At 40.0% G+C, this 19,522-nt stretch overlaps 2 protein-coding genes across 3 annotated transcripts in view; both read left to right on the top strand.

The window, feature by feature from the left end:
• MARCHF3 (membrane associated ring-CH-type finger 3) overlaps window positions 1-19,522 on the top strand; it is a 130,308-nt gene that overhangs the window by 8,949 nt on the left and 101,837 nt on the right. The window lies entirely within an intron of this gene.
• Window positions 619-10,964, top strand: LOC102516405 (ubiquitin-conjugating enzyme E2 variant 1-like). The gene is given in 3 exon segments (XM_032468622.1): window positions 619-721; window positions 10,476-10,549; window positions 10,551-10,964. Coding segments are annotated over 3 exon segments (498 nt in total). The 3' UTR covers window positions 10,872-10,964.

Raw genomic sequence — 19,522 nt, 5'->3', positions numbered from 1 at the left:
TACTTCATTCCCAACCCCCAGCAACAGCTCCTTAAGCAATAATTCCACTGCATCCCTTCCCTACACAGTCAGTTATCATCTATGCCTATTTTGTAAGATGGATATTTTATTTTACTGGTCCCTAATATTTCCAATTTTAAAATAACTCTCCATAGCTAAAACAAAAACAGCCAGTGTCCTATTGTGATCATGGTATTTCCTCCTTCCTTTTCAGACAGGTTTACCTCCTCCCTATAAACCACGATATTGCACCTCTTCTCTGGAGTACTCTTGCCTTGCGTGGGATCTATGCTAGTCCTATGTGTTCTCTGTTGATATTCTTGTAATTGGATAAGGGTTCCCAATGGCAGCCTTATGGAACAAAAGACCAATGAGGGGTGAGCTTTATCTGCATCTTGGGGGGAGAAAAGAAAGATGTCCTAGACATTCAGGAGATGAAAGTCAAAGTTTCTGAAAGACTGAGAAAGCCAGAGACAGGTTATTTGGTACCAGCTACACATACCACAGTACCATCTTCCTGTTGTGAGTTCTAGGGTGTTTTCCCCTTGGGCTTTGCTGGGTGACTCTCCCAGTGTGATATCACAAGTAAAATGCTGTATCACCTCATATCCAGGATTGATGGAGTTCCCTGAGCTAAAGTCAGAAGTCCCACTTCCATTCAAAGACCTTCCCAGAGACAAAGGAACGAGTGATGTTTCCAAGTGGAAATGCCGTCGTGGAGGTAATGTGCCAGGAGGCCTGCACAAAACACAAGACCCCAACCCAAACTGACCTACACAGCAAGGAAGTGTATTATCTCATGTGAGAAGTAGGGCAGGCAGTGGGATTGGTTAATTCAGTGGCTCAATACAGATTCCTTTCACCTCTCTGCCACTGTTGTCCGCAGGGACCATTTCACCTAAGACCGGATCCTTTCTTTTTTGCAAGACAGCTGCAGTCGTGGAGATGTCACTTGCAGGCATGACAGTATCTAAGCACAGAAGATGGATCCCCCTTCCAAGTTCTCCTTTTGAAGAATATGAAAACATTACAGAGAAAAATCTAAGAAGACCTGTCTTCTCATTGATGAGAACAGGATCACATGCCCCATGTCTATATCAGTCACTAGCAAGGGGCTCTCCATCACTGCTTGAGAGAGGAAAGAAGCGAACTTGAACAAAATCAGGATTCTGTTAGTAAGAAGTATCTGTGTGGAAGTGAGGGGGCAATAGATGCTATCAGGCAGTTGTAATTGTCTACTAAATGTTGTGACTTGAAAAATAACAAATTCTTATGACTGCTGTGTAGTTGGTAGGTACCACTGAACTGCTACACATTTCTGGATACAAAATGACAAGGCTAGGTTGGTAAGGAGAGAAAAGCCACAATGCAGACTAATTAAGGACAGAGAACTGAGCCAAGATCAATAATTATTCTGATTAGAACCACAATAAGCCCTAATGAATCTGAACATACTAATTTATGTCTAGTTGTCCTTAGCAAGTATATGGTCTTTACTGAAAATAAAAAAGATTCATTTGCTTATTTCTCAATAATCCTCTTCTCTCTGATGTATTATTTTACAGTATAGGCCTATTTGAATGTAAAAATGTTTTATTAATTTTATTTACAGTACATAGCATTAACAATAATGATAATTACTGATGATTGTAACCGGTCATTATTTATTGAGTGCCCTTTTATAAATTAGGAATTTAGCATCTAAGGAGACACTAGTAATTTGCTTAGGTCACATGGTGGGCAGGCTAGGATTTAGACTCAGGTTCATCTGTTTGTGTCCCTTCCCCACTGTCCATGGCTTCCCCTTGCCTTGGAAGACAGTTTGAAGACTACTGTGGCCTGCCAGGCCTTAAGTGATCAGGCCCTGCCTGTCTATGTGACCTCATTACACCCTCTTGCCCTCACTCAGTTTTCCAACCACACTAGCTTCCTTGTTGTTTGTCTAATAAGCCAGTCTCACTCCCAACTCTGACCCTTTGCATCTGCTGTCCCTCTGCTTGGATCACACATCTTCGGGTCATACGGCTACCTGCTACCTCCTTTCCAATCAGGGTTCCTCTTACAGCCACCTCCCAGCACTCTCCCATCTAATCTGTTTATGCCCCACACCCAGTTCTCTGTTTCTGCCCCATTTTTATTTCCATTATGGTACTTGCCACAATCTTATGTAATTTACTTATTTGTCTACTTGTTTTTGTCTGTTCCCCTCACTAGAATATAAGTGCCATGATGGCAGAGACCCTGGCTGTATTTGTAAATAAATGAACAGTCAAGTGAATAAGTTAAACAAGGTCCTACTGTATAGCACTGGGAACTATATTCAGTATCTTATAATAACCTGTAATGAAAAAGAATATGAGAAGGAACATGTATATGCATAACTGAATCACTATGCTGTGCACCAGAAACTAACACACTGTAAAACAACTATACTTCAATTTAAAAAAAAAAAAGTGAACAAGTTAATGAAGGAATGAGTATTTAGAAGTTTTAACCTCCAATACTCCATAGTCAGTCTTTTATCTCCTACACTAGATATAAAGTAGGATAATGATTGTGAGCTGAGTTCAGGCACCTACAATTTTTTCCTGTAAAATCTGAGAACTAACAAAACCTACTTTTCTTTCTTTCTCTGAGGGAAAGTAAGATGCAGATATCAAAGTTCTTTGGAGAAAAGACTGACATACTACAACAGTATTACATAAGAGTTCATAAGCTTGGTCCAAGAGGGAACTTGGAGTAATACTCTTTAGTTTTCATATTAATTATAGTTTTAAGGATGCCAACTCCTTTCATTTTAGGGCATAAACCCTTAAAAAAATGAAGGTATACATATAAGACTAAATTGTAAATTGGGTGAATTATAATTGCATGATAATTTGGAGAGGCAAAATCACTTAAAATAAAATTGTCTTCTCCACTTACACATAATTTTTCACTTGAACTCATGTATCTACTAAAATGACTTATTCTTAGAACCATGTTATTAATTATTCTGAGGTAATTATGAAGGTGCAAATTAAAGAATAGCTTTACTTCACATATTCATTTGGAGAGGGTTGACAAAAGTGAAATAGAGTGCCTTCCTCCAAAGTTCCTTTTCTTTGGCTTTCAGCTCAGGACCATGAAAGTATGTGCTTTCATGTTTTTTCTTTCCCTGTTACTCTGTGGGTTGACATATCATTTGCTAAATACATTATAAGCCATTATTTTTTGAGGTTTGCAGTGTGACTTTATCACTCAGCAAAATAAATCATCAATTCAACTTTGCCAAGATCTTCATGTTTCTTTCCTACTTGCTCATCTTCCCCGGACCTTTATTCAGGTGACCTCGGGAACTACAGTGTCTCACTCTGTGCCCAGTATCAGTCTGAATCCACCTGATGGTATTTTCTGCTTTCTGGTGTTCCCACCACCACAGAAACTTGTTAAGAATTGCTTACTATGAAATATACTTCTCAGCTAAACTCACCATATCAGATTTCCAAAAAGCAGATCTCAGTTTTACGGTGAGTAGAATACATCTCTATTTAAGAGTAATTTTAATCTAGTTCTTCGAGATTGTGTTTATGTTTTGTATCAGATAGAAATTTGAAAAAAAAAAAAACTGCAGGGAGGAGAAAGGGAAGAGGATGTTTTGATGCTGTTCACATTGTACTTTCTTCATGTGTATCCTGGAGGGGATGCCTTTTCTTCCTCACTTTATAACCTGGGTAGATTTGGGTGTGTGATTGGTTGGGTAAGAGGCCATCAGGATCCAGGTGACAGTGAGATAAGTCATTAAGTGCTGGGTCAAAGTCTCATTATTATTGAAGTTAGACAGGTGCATGGTCTATGTGAGCTCTTGAGAGCCTCCTTTGATAGGGCAGTTTCCATATACAGTAAGTTGGACCTTTTATGGTGCAACAAAGCCTTTCTTGCTTCTTTTTCTTTCTCAGCTGTGTGGGTGGAAAACAGCATGAGGTTATAGAAAATGTATAGCAAAAGCAGCAGCAATGAGAAAGAATCCATAATGGGTACACACACGGCTGGAATATTTCCCAAGGATTTGAGGGGTGGCAGTGAGACTTCTTTGGCAAGGGCAAAGTAGAACATGTGCTTTTCCATGTGTGAACGCTGTGCTTTGAAAGGTCCTTTATGATTCACAGAAGCAGCTGCTTTTGAGCTGGTATAGCCACAGAGTTTGGGAAATTCACTTAAATAGGTGTATTGCAGACTCCTGACATCTGTTTTGGAGATTTGGTTGAGTGTTGGGATTTTGCTTATTCACAAGTGACATGTAACAAGTATTCCTCATTAGAGTGCTGGATCCTTTGTCATTTCTTTAGGGTTTGTGGATCAAAGCTAACAAGAAAATACTTAAAATTTTGAACAGTCATTTGCTATGTTACATACACACATACATAAATTTGCAATGATGGCTTTCTTCTTAATTTATAAAACTGTATGTGGCAGTTTTATTTTGCCTAGCAAATCAACTTTCCTGAGTTACTTTCAGATATATTTTGTTATATTGTAAGGCTTTCTTGCTCAGTATTTGTAATCTTATTGTGCATTGTTTTTTGCTGAGCTTTACTTTTACCTAACAAATCATGTGGCTCTATTTGTACACTTCTCTTGCATTTCTGAGTGTTAGTTTTTGCCTACTCTATTATCATCATTAATAAGTTATTTTCACTTTTCGAAGAATTCCAAACCTGAATAATACCAGCAGTGTTGTTTCAACAAGAGTCATGTGTGTCCAGTTCTTCAAACAAGATAAGTAACTAGGACATGATCCTTTTCCTTTTTGCTTATTTAGTTTTCAATTTATTAGATACTGATATAATACAGCATTTTCACAGGTTGGTTTTTTTTTTTAAAGGTGAAGGCTTTGTTTTTAATGGGTTACAACTATTATTATGCTACTAAATGACAAAGCAAAATGAGATTACAACAAAATAAGATTAATTTGGATATCCTGAACTGGAAGTCTTTTGAAACATTTCACAGCTACACTTTGTGCTAAATATAAAAATAATTGTGTTTCCCATGTGTGAGCATCAAAAGGCCCAGTTGGAAAGTCACATGGTATAGCAAGTAGGTCACTATTGATGGTAGGACATGAGACAGGAAATGTCACAGCTAAGATCAGAGACCCAAGCAATATGTCTCGCCATGCTTACTGCACTGTTCATCCTAGGAAGTGGAAGAACTCAACAGGGTATAACTAACTTTAGCCCAATTTGAAAGTGTTAGCAAGGATAGCCTTTTAATCTGTCATTTCTGTTTGTTTCTAGAGAACTCACTTACCCATTTGGGCAAAATAATTGAACTGCTTGGGTTTGCACATTAGCAGACCTCTGAATACCAGTTAAAATGGTAGCCTTCACATCCTAGGAGTATAAATGTGAAGTAACAATCAGCTGTATATAGTTATAGCTGTAGATTTACCTGTTGTTTGAGATTCCTAACAAGGAATAAGCAGCCAGTTAAAAATGAATTCTCTTAAAATCTCATTTATCTTCCTATTTGAAGGTGAGGTCATATAGGGATATGGGTGGAAGTACACGTTAACGGAATCCAGCTACTTTTTACTTTTATTTTGGGGGTAATAGGAGGAAGATTTAAGATTTATATGTAGGAATGTTCACCACAGAAGGCACCTAGTTTGCATATATTTGCATATTCTAATTTTTACCCAAAGACTAGGAAAAGAAGCAGTGCTCTTCTGCATCTGCCCCAGTGAGAGGTAATACCTTATATTGTGGGGGGCAGACCAAGATGGAGCCTTGGATTCTGAGAGAAGCCATCCCTTCATGCTTGATTAAGCAGCTGAACACAAGCCCAGAGAGCCAGCAGTTATTTGGATGAGCAGACGGAGGCATGCTGAGATGATTGAATTTGAATCTGTCTTTAGAGCACCGAGTATTCGTTCACTTCCAGCACAGAGTCCTTCACAGGAGTACCCTGGCTTCTGGGTTCGAGGTACTCTGCGTCCACAGTTTCATTGCTTGAATCTCAGAGGCCTTCCTTGGCTCATGTTTTCAAAGGTCATTAATGCAGATTATAACACTCTACTTTGAACTCAGATTATTTCATGCAGGTTGTAACTTTCAAGAGGTGAGGTAAACGGTGTGGAGCCTCGATGGAAACCAGATTTTGACAGTGTTTTTAGTCTTTATTCCTTCGCCAGCTTAAACACAGAGCCTAGATTTTTATTCCTGATCCAGGTATAGTACGTTGGAAAGGGGTTAGAAGCACAGCTCTCACAGACATCCCTCTGAAACGAAAATTCTGGGAGTGGTTTCCAGTTGGCAGGAAGAGATCTGCTGGCTTCTGATCGAAGCAAACACAAGTGATGTGGCAACTGGGTCTGGTCATGCCATTGTGTGTGCCGGGTTCTGGCCCATGATGAAGTAAGCGGGTTATGAGCTATAAAATTAGCTCGTTTTCTAGGCCTCTGTCAGAGAATGTCAGTTGACAGGGGTTGGTGGGAACATCCTCAAAAATATTTAGGAGTGCCTGAAATAGATTTTTACTTTGAAAATCTTTTAAAAGTCCTTTTTCTAGTTTCAAAAATGAATAGCAAATATTTAAATCTCTATATGCCTTGTAGAACTCCTTACCACCTTATGAAATTGGTTATCTAACTTTAGTTACTGCTGTGAGATTTCTCTTTGATGTCAACGCAAATGACCAGATGGTCAGGTCCCCCATTCTGCTTTGACCCTAGTCAGAACCCTAAGCCTGGGTCTGGCTCTGCCTCTGACTAGAGGTGGATGTAGAGTAAGTTACCAGGCTCCTTTCTGAGCCTTATGTCCCTGTTCTAGGAAAGGAACAGAAAAATGGATCATTTTTTTTGGACTTGTTCTAGTGTTGATACTATATGATTCTATTCATCTTTCAAGCCTGTTTATTTTTCTTTTCTGTAGGGAGAAAGATAAAATTTTCTCGTCTGCAACCTCTAATTGTAAGGGCAATGCTCACCAGCTTACTGGTTGGCTGAGTTCCTATTCGGGCTGTTTCTTTTACCTGTGTCATACAGAAGAGCTCAAGTACAATTTGATCACAAGCGAGTTTAACCAGTAGGTTTCATACTTTAACTGCAAGAAGGGCATTAAATGAGGGCCAGGGGATGGGGTGGTTGGGATCAGTGGGGTACAGAGGGTCTAGTTTCATGGGAAAATAGAGGGATTCCAGTATGCAAACATGTAACAGGAACCCAGTCAGGATTCACGCAGTTAATAACCTCTGTCCCTTCACATAGGAAATACAACACCAGTGCACATAAACCTGTGTACAAGGAAGTAGCACAAGTAAAAGCTTGGTTTATAAGAACCATCTTGTCACTTTCTAAAAGGCTTACTGAAAAGGGTATTATAATTTTAACTGAGATACAAATAACCCTTTATTAGCTTAGGCTTTCTGATAATAGATAATGTTGGTGGCATCTCTAAAACACAGAAAACAACCTAGATCGGATTATTTTTCTTGTTGTCTTTCTTTTTGTTAACAAACTTTCCTTCCAAAGAAAGAAAGACTGAATGGCCTCTATAGTCTCTACACTACCCTGTCCTCAAATACAATCATAGCCGTTCAAGGTTAATTTTCTAAGTGACTTACACTTAGCTTTTGTGAAGAACCCTCTGGTTATGAGTGGTTAACCTCTGAAAGGAATTAGAGGCTTTGGAATCTCCTTCTTGGGAGTTCTCAAGGGACAGAAGAGAAGCTAATTTTCATGGAGGAAATTAGACTGGACCAAATTCCAAAGATCATCTTTTGGTCCCGTCTTTCTTTATTTTAAAACCTACCTATGTTCTTGTAAGTCAGTGCCTTAAGAGATTTTACTTAAGGGTAACCAGATCTCACCGCTGTACAGATAATTTCTCCTAGATGTTTATGTCTGTCCTTTCAGACTCTTGAAATAGGCTCGGGTTGCTGAACTGGGTTGTCTGGCCCGCTGCCTGGGAGATGACTGTTACCACTAGCTGCTGTGAGCACACTGGACTTCCTGAGCTCCTGCCCGTTAGCATGGCAAATGTAGAAAACCATCTTCAAAGAAAATAATCCAGGTGATAAAAGTCTCTAAATTTAGAAGACTTTTCCCCTCCACATAATAGAATACAATTTGTTTCTTCTTCCCACACAAAATCAAGCTGTCCAGAAGAACCACTATGAAAACACATGACCCCATCACATCCCTCCCACCTGCACCTGTCAAGGCTTCCAAGGAAAACTTGCTTGTGCTGAATAATTTTGCTTTGAGACACATTACAATCACATGTTTTAATGTTTGTGGAACAAACTGTGGACTGAAAGCACTGTGGACTGAAAACTGCCAGTCCATTTGAGGGGTATGTGAAAGTAGGCTACTGGGGAGAACAGAGACTTGCCAACCTTACCTAGTTCTTCTGGGTGGATTCAACCAAGCTCTCTGCTAGGTGACATAAGGAGAAAATGTACCCAGGTAACCTGCCTTTATTCCTCACTCAGTGGACTTACAGATGGAGAGTTTCTCCAGAGCGATCAGAAAACACAAGTTTGGGGATTATCTAGGAGTTCTTTGAGCAGTCAAACAATGATAGACCTTTCTAGCAGAACATCCATTAATTTTTAATTTTTGAGTTGGAAATGGCACTGGAGATTATCTAGATCAGGGTTTAGAAAGTAAAGTTTCCAAGAAAATCCACTGGGGCATGGGGAAAAAACACTAGAACGTCTATTCATTTTTTTTTTATATTCCAAAAATAGGAAAAAATGCATTTTGCTAATACACAGTATATGAATTTATATATGAACCTTCCCTTGTTCTTTAGATCAGATGGCTCTATTCTACGGGAGGAATGTTTCCCTCAACATTTAGAGGTGGGCCCTGGTCCTCTCACTTATCTATAGCTTATTGCATTCTATTTTCTGTGTCCCATTCAGTTACTTTGCAGAATATTGTTAGTTTCAATTAAACTAGCCTTCAACAACAACAGCAGCAACAAAAAACAGGCCAAGTAGCTTAGAAAGATTCTGGCAGAAACAAAAACAAAGTATGGGTTGAAGATATCACCAATTGTGCAAGCCAGCACAAGGGAACAAAATGAAAATGGAGCAGACGACACTTCATTCTAGGACAAGCTCTTCATGAGCCTCATTATGACTTAAAAACTAATTGTAACAGTACAATCAGTTCTGATCAGAAGTCAGCCCTCATCTCAAAACTATGGAGACAGATAACTGAAATGTGGACTTACACCTACCCTCATTAAGAATGAACACTTTAGAAGGTGTATACTTTGCCTTGAGAAATTTCCTAATGATAATACGAAGGTACTATGATTCGAAAAAATGGAGAATAACCTCTGCAATTTTTTAAACCAATGTTTGAATTCACCTACAAAGCTTTATAAATGGTGTTTTTGAACCCTTTTTGACATTTTTTTACTTGTACCCCAAAGTAAAATCCACATATCTTTAGAAAACACTTATTCTTCCTCCTAATATAAGACTAGACAAGATTCATTGAAAACAAACTATCTAAAATGAGTTTCATTGCCAGAAAATGCTGTTGAAAGTATAATTGAAGATATTTCTGAAAACTTGAAGAAACAAATACTGTATTAAAACAAGTTATGGGGGAAGACAGATTCTATATTGGTAAGATGTTAGATCAAACCTATTGTATTTGTTCATTTCTCTTTCAACAATGAAATATACTAAGTGCTTCTTTTTGGTGAACCACCACTAGATGAGATTTATTCACAATCTTTATAAAACTGTTTTATGGAAAAAACTGAGTAGTGTTTCATCTTAAGCAGCAGCTGTTCCTTAGAGAAGGACTCCAAGGTAAGGTTACAAGAGAGAAATTCATTCACTGCATCATTTATAGGCAAGCTAGTACAGCCAAGTTGTCAAAGCCAGAGAAACGCAAAATGCTGCAGGATGCTACTTTGTAGCTAATTTTATAAAAACAAGCCTTTAATATACAGTAGAGTAGGATATTTTGTGTTAGGTTGAGAAGGGACCATGAAAATCTTTTGTACCTCACAGAGGTTTGCTGGTTATCTTGTTGAAAAATTCTTGAGTTGTCAAAATTACAGATAAGTTACACTCATTTTTCTTTTTATAAAAAGGAAATGGCTTCTTATTTTGCTAATCACTTATGTGATAATAAGCAACTTCAGGAGTGTGCTACCTAGAAGTCATTTAATATATATATAAAATTAATTTGTCCTTTCAAAATAAAGGTGTCATTTCAAGACTGAGTAAGAAAATAACTGAATTTTAAAGAACTCTTAGTATAGAGAGAACTTTGTGAAAACAATGTGTGGAAATGTTTATGTCGTATGTGCTTTTATTGCTGAAAACTATGACAGTCATTAAAACCCTGCTATGTAAAATAAATTGAACTTAAAACTAGACCTTCAGATTAACATATAACAAATAATTAAATCCAGGGGGCGGGCCTCTGAATGACAGCGACACAAGATGGAAGCCAACATGAGCTTGGACAATTTATGAAAACCAAATATACAGCCTTAAAATAGAATGTGGACCCAAATACCTGGAAGCACCCCCACTTTGTAAGATTTGTAACAAAAATTAGTACGAATGGAGGTAATAGTTCTAATGGAGTGGTGGATCCAAGAGCCAGATCAGTGCTAGCAAAATGGCAGAATTCATACAGCATCAAAGTTGTCCTGCAAGAGCTTCAGCACCTACTGATGTCTAAAGAAAATATGAAACTCCCTCAGCCACCTGAAGGACAGTGTTACAGCAGTCAATCGAAAAGAAAAACCACAGGCCCTCCTCTACCCGCTATTCGACTGAAGCAGTCTTCATTTCCCACAGACCTGAAAGTACTGGAAAGGAAGATCCCATTCAAAGGCAATTTATCTTAAGATACTGTAAATGATACTTATTTTTCACCCATTTGAAAAATTAAGTTGTGCTATAAAAATAATAATTAAATCTAGATTTTCAAACATGAAGCATATTCAGTCACACTGCTCCTGATAAAATAATGATCATTAAATATTAAGATGAAAAGGGTTTATACTCTTAAATATAAGGAGATAAATATTTAAAGTATTGTTTATTTCATATTTACCTTGTGTATTTGTCATTTTGATGTTTGTTTTATAATGTACCTAATATGGTACACGTGTACGTATCTAGTACACGAGCGTGGTGTGCACACTCAAAAGCTTTTTAGTGTTGGGATTCACAATTCAGGAATTTTGGAGACTACTGCTTAGACTAAAGATTTTTAAACTTTTGGGGCAGGAAACAGAAAGTCTTTGAAACAATAAGATAGATACCCTCTTCTCGGAAAAATTGTACACACATTCCACCAAATAAAATTTTGCCCAGATTTTAAGGGCAGTCACATGTCCACTGATGGCTCTTGTCATGGACTCCATTCAGTTTCCTAGATGAGGCCATGAATGCCCTAAAGGGTTATGCCACTTACCCAGGGTTACACAGTGACATAATGTGATCTCTCAATCAAGACTTCCTGAACAAATGTCATTCTAGGCTTTGGTCTGGTTGCTGAGGATGCAAACACGAGGATGGAACTCCATCTGGGCTCTTAAGGAATTCCCAAGTTCACTGGTGACTCCAGTGTGCAACAAATAATCACGCTACAATTTGTGTCTAGGAGAAACTTGTGTGTTTGACTGGCATCAAATGATACCAACTGTGTGAGGGCATTACGCTGAACTCCACAGGAAATGCAGAGATGGGCAAGGCACTCTTGTTGATAATCAAGTCCCAATGACTTGCTCCAGCTTCCAGTGCTTTTTCTAATGCACCTTTTGTATTGCTGAACCCCGTGATGCTACTCATTAGGGTTTTGCAGCTTCCTGCACTGAATGATGATGTGCAAGTAAAGGGAGGTGAGGCAGAGGGTCATACTTCTTCCTATTTCTAAGCAACCAAAAGCTCTCTCTTTGGGTTTATGTGCACTGACATGCACTTCTTTGCCTGTGGAACAGAAAACTGCACTCTTAGATAAATTGGCGAATGGAAGAAGACAGGGAGTAATAAAGGAGGTATGGAATTTTATAAGCTTCATGATCTCCTACCCCAAAGGCCTGAATCTATGTAATGAGGTAACAGAACAAATTCCTGCCGAGTATGAATTTATTCCTATAAAAAAAGAAATGATAGGAATAAAATAAATGTAATTTTTTTTCTGCCTACATCATTAGTTAGTAATATTCTTGAAGATGTTACAGAGTTTCTTCCTACATCCATTGTGCTCTATGTAGGGCTAAAAATAAACAGTGGCACAGGGAAATAGGCAAGCATTATTGATCTGTGTCAGGGCCATTTCCACTTGAATGTTTGCAAAAGGCACAGCCCTCTGTCGCAAACCTGTTTACAGGGAGCAGTTCGTTCATTGCTATATACAGATGATAAAAAATGAGGTGAATTGTCAGGGAAATGTTGGCTGATATTAGGAAATAGAACTAGAAGGGATGTCCTTTGGAATTAATGAAGAGGGCTCCTCCACTGTGTTCCTGTGGAACAAAGGGAAGAACTGTGGAGTCCAGTGTCTGGGGCTCCAGACCTGAGTGTCACTTCTGGTTGGAGTTTGCCCCACTGGCTGCACCCAGCCCCCCTCAGCTGCCCCCTTGTCCTGGGAGCAGGGGCACTTCCCTGACTCCTCCTGCCCTTCAGCCCTTCTAGCGAGTTCTAATTCCCCACTGATATTGACCATGCTTGTGTGCACACATATGTGCACGTTTGTGCTCACACGCACACCTGTGTGCAAACAGAATGTTTTCCTGGGATCCTCTTTTGACATTTGGTTCTCCATTCATTTTTTGTTAATTTTTGTTATTTTTTTCTCCTCATTTATTTCCTACCAGAGTTGTTACTCCTCTAATATCCTCAACCCTTGTTTTTCTCGCTTCCTTCCCACTCCACTTATCAAGCTTCTACCTCTGAGGCTTCATTTTTTCTTTTCTTTCTTTTTTTTTTTTATAACTGTCATTTCAATTCAACAAGCATTCAGTGAGTGCTGGGCACGTGCAAGGTTTGGGGCTAAAGAGACCAATAGGACAGAATGTTTGTCTCCAAGTTGCTCAGTCCAGTGGCACCTGTGGTCTGTGCTCTGCCCTCTCCTCTCTACTCTAGTTATCGATCGCTCCTTCCAGGCAGTTTCCTGCCAGTGTACTCCACTGCAGTAACAGCTAAGAGTGGTGCAGTAGAAATTAATTCTGTCTTAAACCCCCATAACATGTGATGTGTGACAAGAACTGGACTTGGAGCAAAGGGCCTTACCCACCCTGAAATGTGATATGAGAAGGAGTTGGATTCTGTGTGTTAAAAATGCCCAAAGGATGCTAATGGGCATGACCACCTTCTAAAGCTCTGCAGTGATATTGTTTCACCTGAGGGCACAGTTGTCCAGGCTCTGGAAAAAGCCTATTGACAACCACTCTAAAGGGCTGGTCTTAGTGCCAGCGCAGCACTGGAATGCTAAAATAACTAACCATTTTTAAATCAGTACCAAAAGCAGACAAACCAACCCTGACTGAGCATGGTAACAGTTCACTCCACTTTGGGGCTGAGGAAATTGCTTTCCATCATCTCTGTATCCATCTCTTTCCTTTAGATCTTTTCTAGGTTTCTCTGCCCATCCAAATACATCAGTCTATTTTCAACGAAAGAGACACCAAGAATAGTGTCAGGCAGTACATCTTTCACAGTCACAAAACTATGCCAGTTGTATATAGGCCAGACTTAAAACAAGCAGTAGGGGAGGAACTTAAAAACTAATAGACATTTTAAACATAGCCCATCTCTATTCCTCAGTCTTCTGATAATCAACAAATAACTTGTACCAAGGGCTGAGATAACGTAAGATCTTTACCCTTCAAGGCCTTTGTTGTGTGGATGGAATTCTTAACTGCTTTCATCACTCGTGATAGGGTTAATGTCTTTCTGATGGCTGGGCATTATTGGTTTCCCAGCTTCATTCTTGAAATCCTTTTGTGCCATGTCATTCTTCACTAAGTTCCTTGGTCTTCCTCTGTTTCTCATCCCTTACCATCTGGAATATGTCACTATGTGTAGTATCCATTCTGTAGTATCTCTGAGTGGCATGCATCCAAATGATTACAGCTATCTTCCTGGAACCTTGCCTTTGCAAAGAGGAGTGATGCTTTGAGGCCACTGGCATTGCCATGTCCAAATTAGCCCTCATCCTCCTGCATGTTATATCACTGCCCTGCGTTCTAGGCCTAATAAAAGTTGCTGGGACCAAATTCACCATGACTTCCTTGCATGTTATGAGCACCCTGATCACTGGCTGTTGCCTGGAGGATAGACTGTACGTGGGCAAGAGTGGAAGCCAGGCAACCAATTAGGAGGTTCCAGCATAATTCAGGGAGGATCTGTCAATGGCTTGAGTAAGGCAGCAGCAGTGGAGATGAAGAGAAGTGCAGAATTTCAAGATGGCAGGACAAACAGGACCTGAAAGTAAACTGAGTATGTGGGGTGAGGAATGGAATGGAAGCAAGACACGTCCTAAGTTTGGAGGAGAAGGAGGTTAATGAGGGAGGTATGCTAAAGGGGAGGGGAACAGAGAGAGCACAAATAAAGTTGGCTAAATGATGTTAAGGATCCCTTTCAATTCACTAGTAAGAACTGACTTAAGATCATTAATACTGAAATACATGTACTAACCCTTTGAAATCTATAAAGTTTAGAGTAACTCTAAGGCACTGTTACTATGTTGCGTTGGTTCCATAATATGGCTTCCAAGGAGTGGGGCATTAGTAACGGGTAAGTTCTTTGAGGGTGAGAGCAGTGCCTTATTTGTTGTGCCTTCCACAATAACAGTCTTACAATAATAGGTGTTGGGTAGGTTTGCTGAACAAATCAATTAGATTGTATATTTGATGTATAGAGTGACCATCTGGAAACAAATAGCATGTCTTAAAAAATATCTCTCTCTGTGAGGGGGAGTGCTGCCCCCCTGAAGCAGCCAGGTGCCAGCTGGGAGGCATTACTGCAAGGTGACTGGCTGGGAAGAAACTGTAATGGCAATGAGGGAAATCTATGCCTGGGAGAAGAGCAGTGAGGCCAATTCTGAAATCAGTGACACAGCAGCCTGCAAAAATGAGGAATGAAGTTTGGAGCGTGGAGGCCCAGGATGTAGGTCAAGGCATTCAGGACTTGGCCCTGTAAACAGGCTCCCTGTCCTCCAGGTACAGGCTGCCCACTAGGTTATGCTGGGCTGGCCAGCTCTGATGGGCTCACTGAAAGCTGGTCTGGGCATAAGTGCCATTAAAAATGGGCACTGTGTAAGGGGGAAAGAAGTCTGCCATCTCAAAAAAGGAAGAAAATGGACCCATTTTCTGCATCATCTACATTAGATAAAAACTTCTTATCCCTATTGGCAATATTTTTATGTCTTTGCCCCAATGGAGGCCTGTAACTCATAGAACTGCCAGTATTATAAGATCAATATAAAAATTCCTGTTTGTTTGCTGACTTTGGTATTCACCAAGGGATTATTTGGGAGACAGACCTGAAAAGCAATTATGTGGCAAGTTCAATATGCTAGTTCTCCTTGAGAGGGGCTGCTGAGAAGGAACTTTGTGGGAGCCTCTCCAGTTTCTTGGCATGTCTGCTCTCCTCCTGACGTCTTGTGGCATGTGGTAATATTTCCTCCAGTTCTTAGGTTTTTACTTCAGTCCATCACTTTGGGGCCTCTTTTAGTAACATCCACAAATATTTTGGAGCTTGTTATTTTAACCACAAATCTTTATAGCTTTTCTGTTTGTTTTGGCATGGTCTGGGGATTGGCAAGGAGGGAGGGGTGCAAGGGAACAAGTGAGACTATTGTTTTAAAAACGGCTTTTCTCAGGTTGATATCCAGGGAAATACCTGTGAGTTGTCCTCCTGGCGGTGATTTTAAAGGCTTCATGAGGCTCCCTCCTCTCCACCCTGTTCTTTACCTTCCCTCACCTCATCCTCCCACCTGTTCTCCCCTGTGTAAGAAAGTAGTACGTCTGCGGCCCTCTCCACCTGATGGCTTATGTGTGTGGCCTCGGCTGGGAAATGCTACATGTCTGCACTGGGTTTGCAGAGAGCCAAGTCAAGAAACAAGCACATTGCCGCGAGGCCATGTGCCCATCTCCTGCTCCAGGTTCGCCCCTGATCCAAGCTGGAGTACATTCTCCAAGTTGTGGAAGGCCAACGAGCAGCTTGAAAAGGGAGCAGGAACTCTGCTTTATTCTTAGCTACCAGGGCAGAGTCCTGGTCTGCCGTAAGTCAGCACTCTGTGCTTGCTGACTGGCAGCCAGGCCTGGCTGCTCCGCTGGCTGCCACATGGGCTACTTGGAAGCTGCTGCTTTGGCGCTTCTGTGCTCCCTCCTTCCCTGGCACATGATGTCTTCTAACTTTCTTTGTGACCTACACAAAATTAAATAATCCACCAAGACCTCAGATTTCCAGTGTTGTGAGATATATTATTCCCTGTCATTCAAGAGACTGTTTTATGATGCCAACCAAGAGAGTTTTTTTGGACTAAGCTAATATCCTTTAGTTTTTTCCTCTTACTATTTCCTCAGTTGTTCTTAGATTGCCAACAGCCTCCAATGGGTTTCTGGAATAACAGTGCTTCAACATTTTCTTTCTAGTGATAAACCATTAGTCGATTATTTGTCATTTTCTAAAATAACTACCATGATCCTTTTCTAAAATAAGTGGTCATTTACTAAAATAAAATAACTTATTGATACCATAGCACAAATATTTAACTCCCCAGCAATGCAGCAGTCAAGCCAAGTTTGGTTAGATGTACTGAATGGACACAGAATTATTGCTCATTTCACGTAATTTCTTTAGAGGGAGAGGGAAGAGGTCTGAAAATGATGATAATCTTACCCAAAAATAAGGTCTCCAGTCATCATGGCTAAACTGGCATTTAGAAGAGTAAACTAAATAGGTAATTCTACTGTTTCCATTAGAATGAGAATGTGAATCACAAGAAAGAATGCCCTGGCCCTTCTGCTTTGGGGTACCAGTGATGGTAAGAAATAGTAAGCCTGTTGACCAGGGTGATCTTCCTCTTGTCCCCACACTTGCAAAAAGAGACAATGTTTCTCAAGAAGGCTTTTGGGATAGAGCACTAAGCAAATATACTGATAAAGAACAATCGTTTAAAAGGGAGGCTGGCTGCTCTAGTCAAATACTATTCAGATATGTGGCAAACTTCTTTACCTCTGACAAAGAAAGGGAGATAAGACTTTGTTTTAAAGTGCCTGTGTACATGCTCAAGCACACATGTTGGCTCAGGGAGAGGGAATTCCTTAGTAGTGTTTTCTCATTACTAAGTCTAGTTCATGGGTCTTGGTCCACATAGCTTCAGTCTTTAATAGAAAGGTATTGCCTCTGTGATTGAGAGGGGTTGGGATTTTCAGATCTTGGAATTCTTTCTTGCTCCCAGCACTGATTGGATCCAAAACAGAATTAAGAACAATTGTCTGTTTGTCGAGTGAAAGGTTCACCACATTGTTTTCTTGTTTTCTCATTCTGTTGCCCTTCCCTTGCTTCCTCTGCATCACCAATCCAAATCCTAGTCCTTGTCTCCACCAGGAAGCCTTCTCTGCCTGGCTTTCCCACACAGTCACATCATGTCTGTTGTCTTTCTCTTTGTCTTAACTTGCTGCTGCGCTCTACTGTTCACTGTTCAAGGACTGGGACAATGACATATCCAGTAACCACTTATTAAACTGTTTAACAGTTATTGAAATGAACTTCTAGTCCTCATATTGGCCCTCTAACAACAGTTGCCAGTGGTCTTCATATTAAATTGCAAGTCAGCCCAGGAAGTATTACAAGTATTCCTTAATACTTCATGTGATCCTCATCATCATCTGCACAAGTAGTTAAAAATAAACTCAGTTGCAGAAGGGCATAAACTGAAAAGTAAACTTTCCTCTTTCTCCTGCCCTCATTTTTCACTTTCCAGTTGTAACCAACATTAACAATTTTTAGGCATCCTTCCAGAAGTTTGTGTGTGTGTATAAATATAAATGGGAGTCCCTTACACGTACTCTCCTGCACCCTGATTTTCAACTAATGAGTAATTCATCCTAGAAATCTTCCTATCTCTTCACAGTTTTTTTTTTTCTTACTGGTTCTGTAGTGTCCCATTGTGTAAATAATTATTGATTTAAGCAGTTCCCTGTTGAATATCTAGATTATTTTCATTTTCTTATTAGTAATGATAGTGCTGCAGTGAAGTTTCTCCTGCATTCGTTATTAGCATTTTTTGCTAACACCACTCCCCAGGGGATTAAAGATCCTGGATCCATACCCCACTGGAGAGGAGCAAGTGCTCTCCCCTCTCTTCAAGCCTGTCCTCTTCTCCCTTTCCACTTAATTTTTATTCTTCACTCGCCTCCTCATAACTCAATTCTCAACCACAAGCAGTCCACTTAAACGAGGGTCCCCACTGAAATGCCTCATGGACAAGGTGGTAACTTAATACAGGAAGCTGTAGTGTGTGAGAGAGTTGGGTACATTGGGATTCATGGAGAAATGGAGAGCCCCAAGGCCTGAAGACATGGAAACTCCAAAAGAATTTTAAATAGTCGTGGTTTTCAGGCTCCAGGATACCAGCTAATAATAACTGATTTAAACAAATCTGCACTCACAAGGCCCTTTATGCAAAGTAGTTCCTCAGCCTGGGATGTCTGCAGTCTCAATCTTCTTCATCCTTCAAGGGCCCAGCTTAAATTCCACCTTCCCAGATTGTTTCCCCTCCTGCCTTCTGCCTTACCACTATATTTCTGCCTGTGCTTATAACCCATCACTCTGCCTTCCATGGGAGGTTTTGAATCGCTAATGTAGGCTACCCAAAAGGCTGGATCTTTGAGTTTCTCATTCTTTCTGTCTCTTGCATTTATTTCCATATAGCAGTTCCTAGTAAATGTTTTTACTGGGAAAAGGATTGAGGGGAGGAGGGGAATAAAGCCTAGTTTCAAAATGGAGACAGTATATGTATATTATGGTCATGGCATTCAGTAGAAAATTAAACAAAATCCTTTGAATGTCAAGGACATAAATGTTTATCAGCCAAAAATAATTCTCCACAAGTAATTTATAAGAATATCACTGAATTAGTTAAGTCTCTTTTCTCTGTGTCATGTCCAGTCAGAGCAATAAAGATTAATTTGCTTTATCATAGAAAACACAGACACAGGGCAGACTTAAATTCTCAGTCTGAAAGTTTCTTGACTCCAATGATTGTAAAAGCAGTGACATCCTGGTAGTGAGAATTCTAAGCAAAGCAAGGTAGGAATACATATGCAGCATCCCACAAAGTCAGCAGCACCTTCCTGTCAGAATGTCAGCAGCTCTCTCATGAAGTTCAGGCTTGAAAACATCCTAAATGTGTTACCCTAGCATGGTGGCATGCTGACACATTGGCTCTAATGATTTATGAATTAGTGCTTTATTTAAACTTTGAGTCCAAGAGTGACTGAGTGCCTGGCATCTGAGCACTACCAGATCCAGCTTGGGA

This window comes from Camelus ferus, chromosome 3, assembly GCF_009834535.1.
Source record: "Camelus ferus isolate YT-003-E chromosome 3, BCGSAC_Cfer_1.0, whole genome shotgun sequence".
Classification (NCBI taxonomy): domain Eukaryota; kingdom Metazoa; phylum Chordata; class Mammalia; order Artiodactyla; family Camelidae; genus Camelus; species Camelus ferus.
The sequence above is the reverse complement of the archived record's forward strand: the minus strand, read 5'-3'. Positions and strand labels throughout refer to the sequence as shown.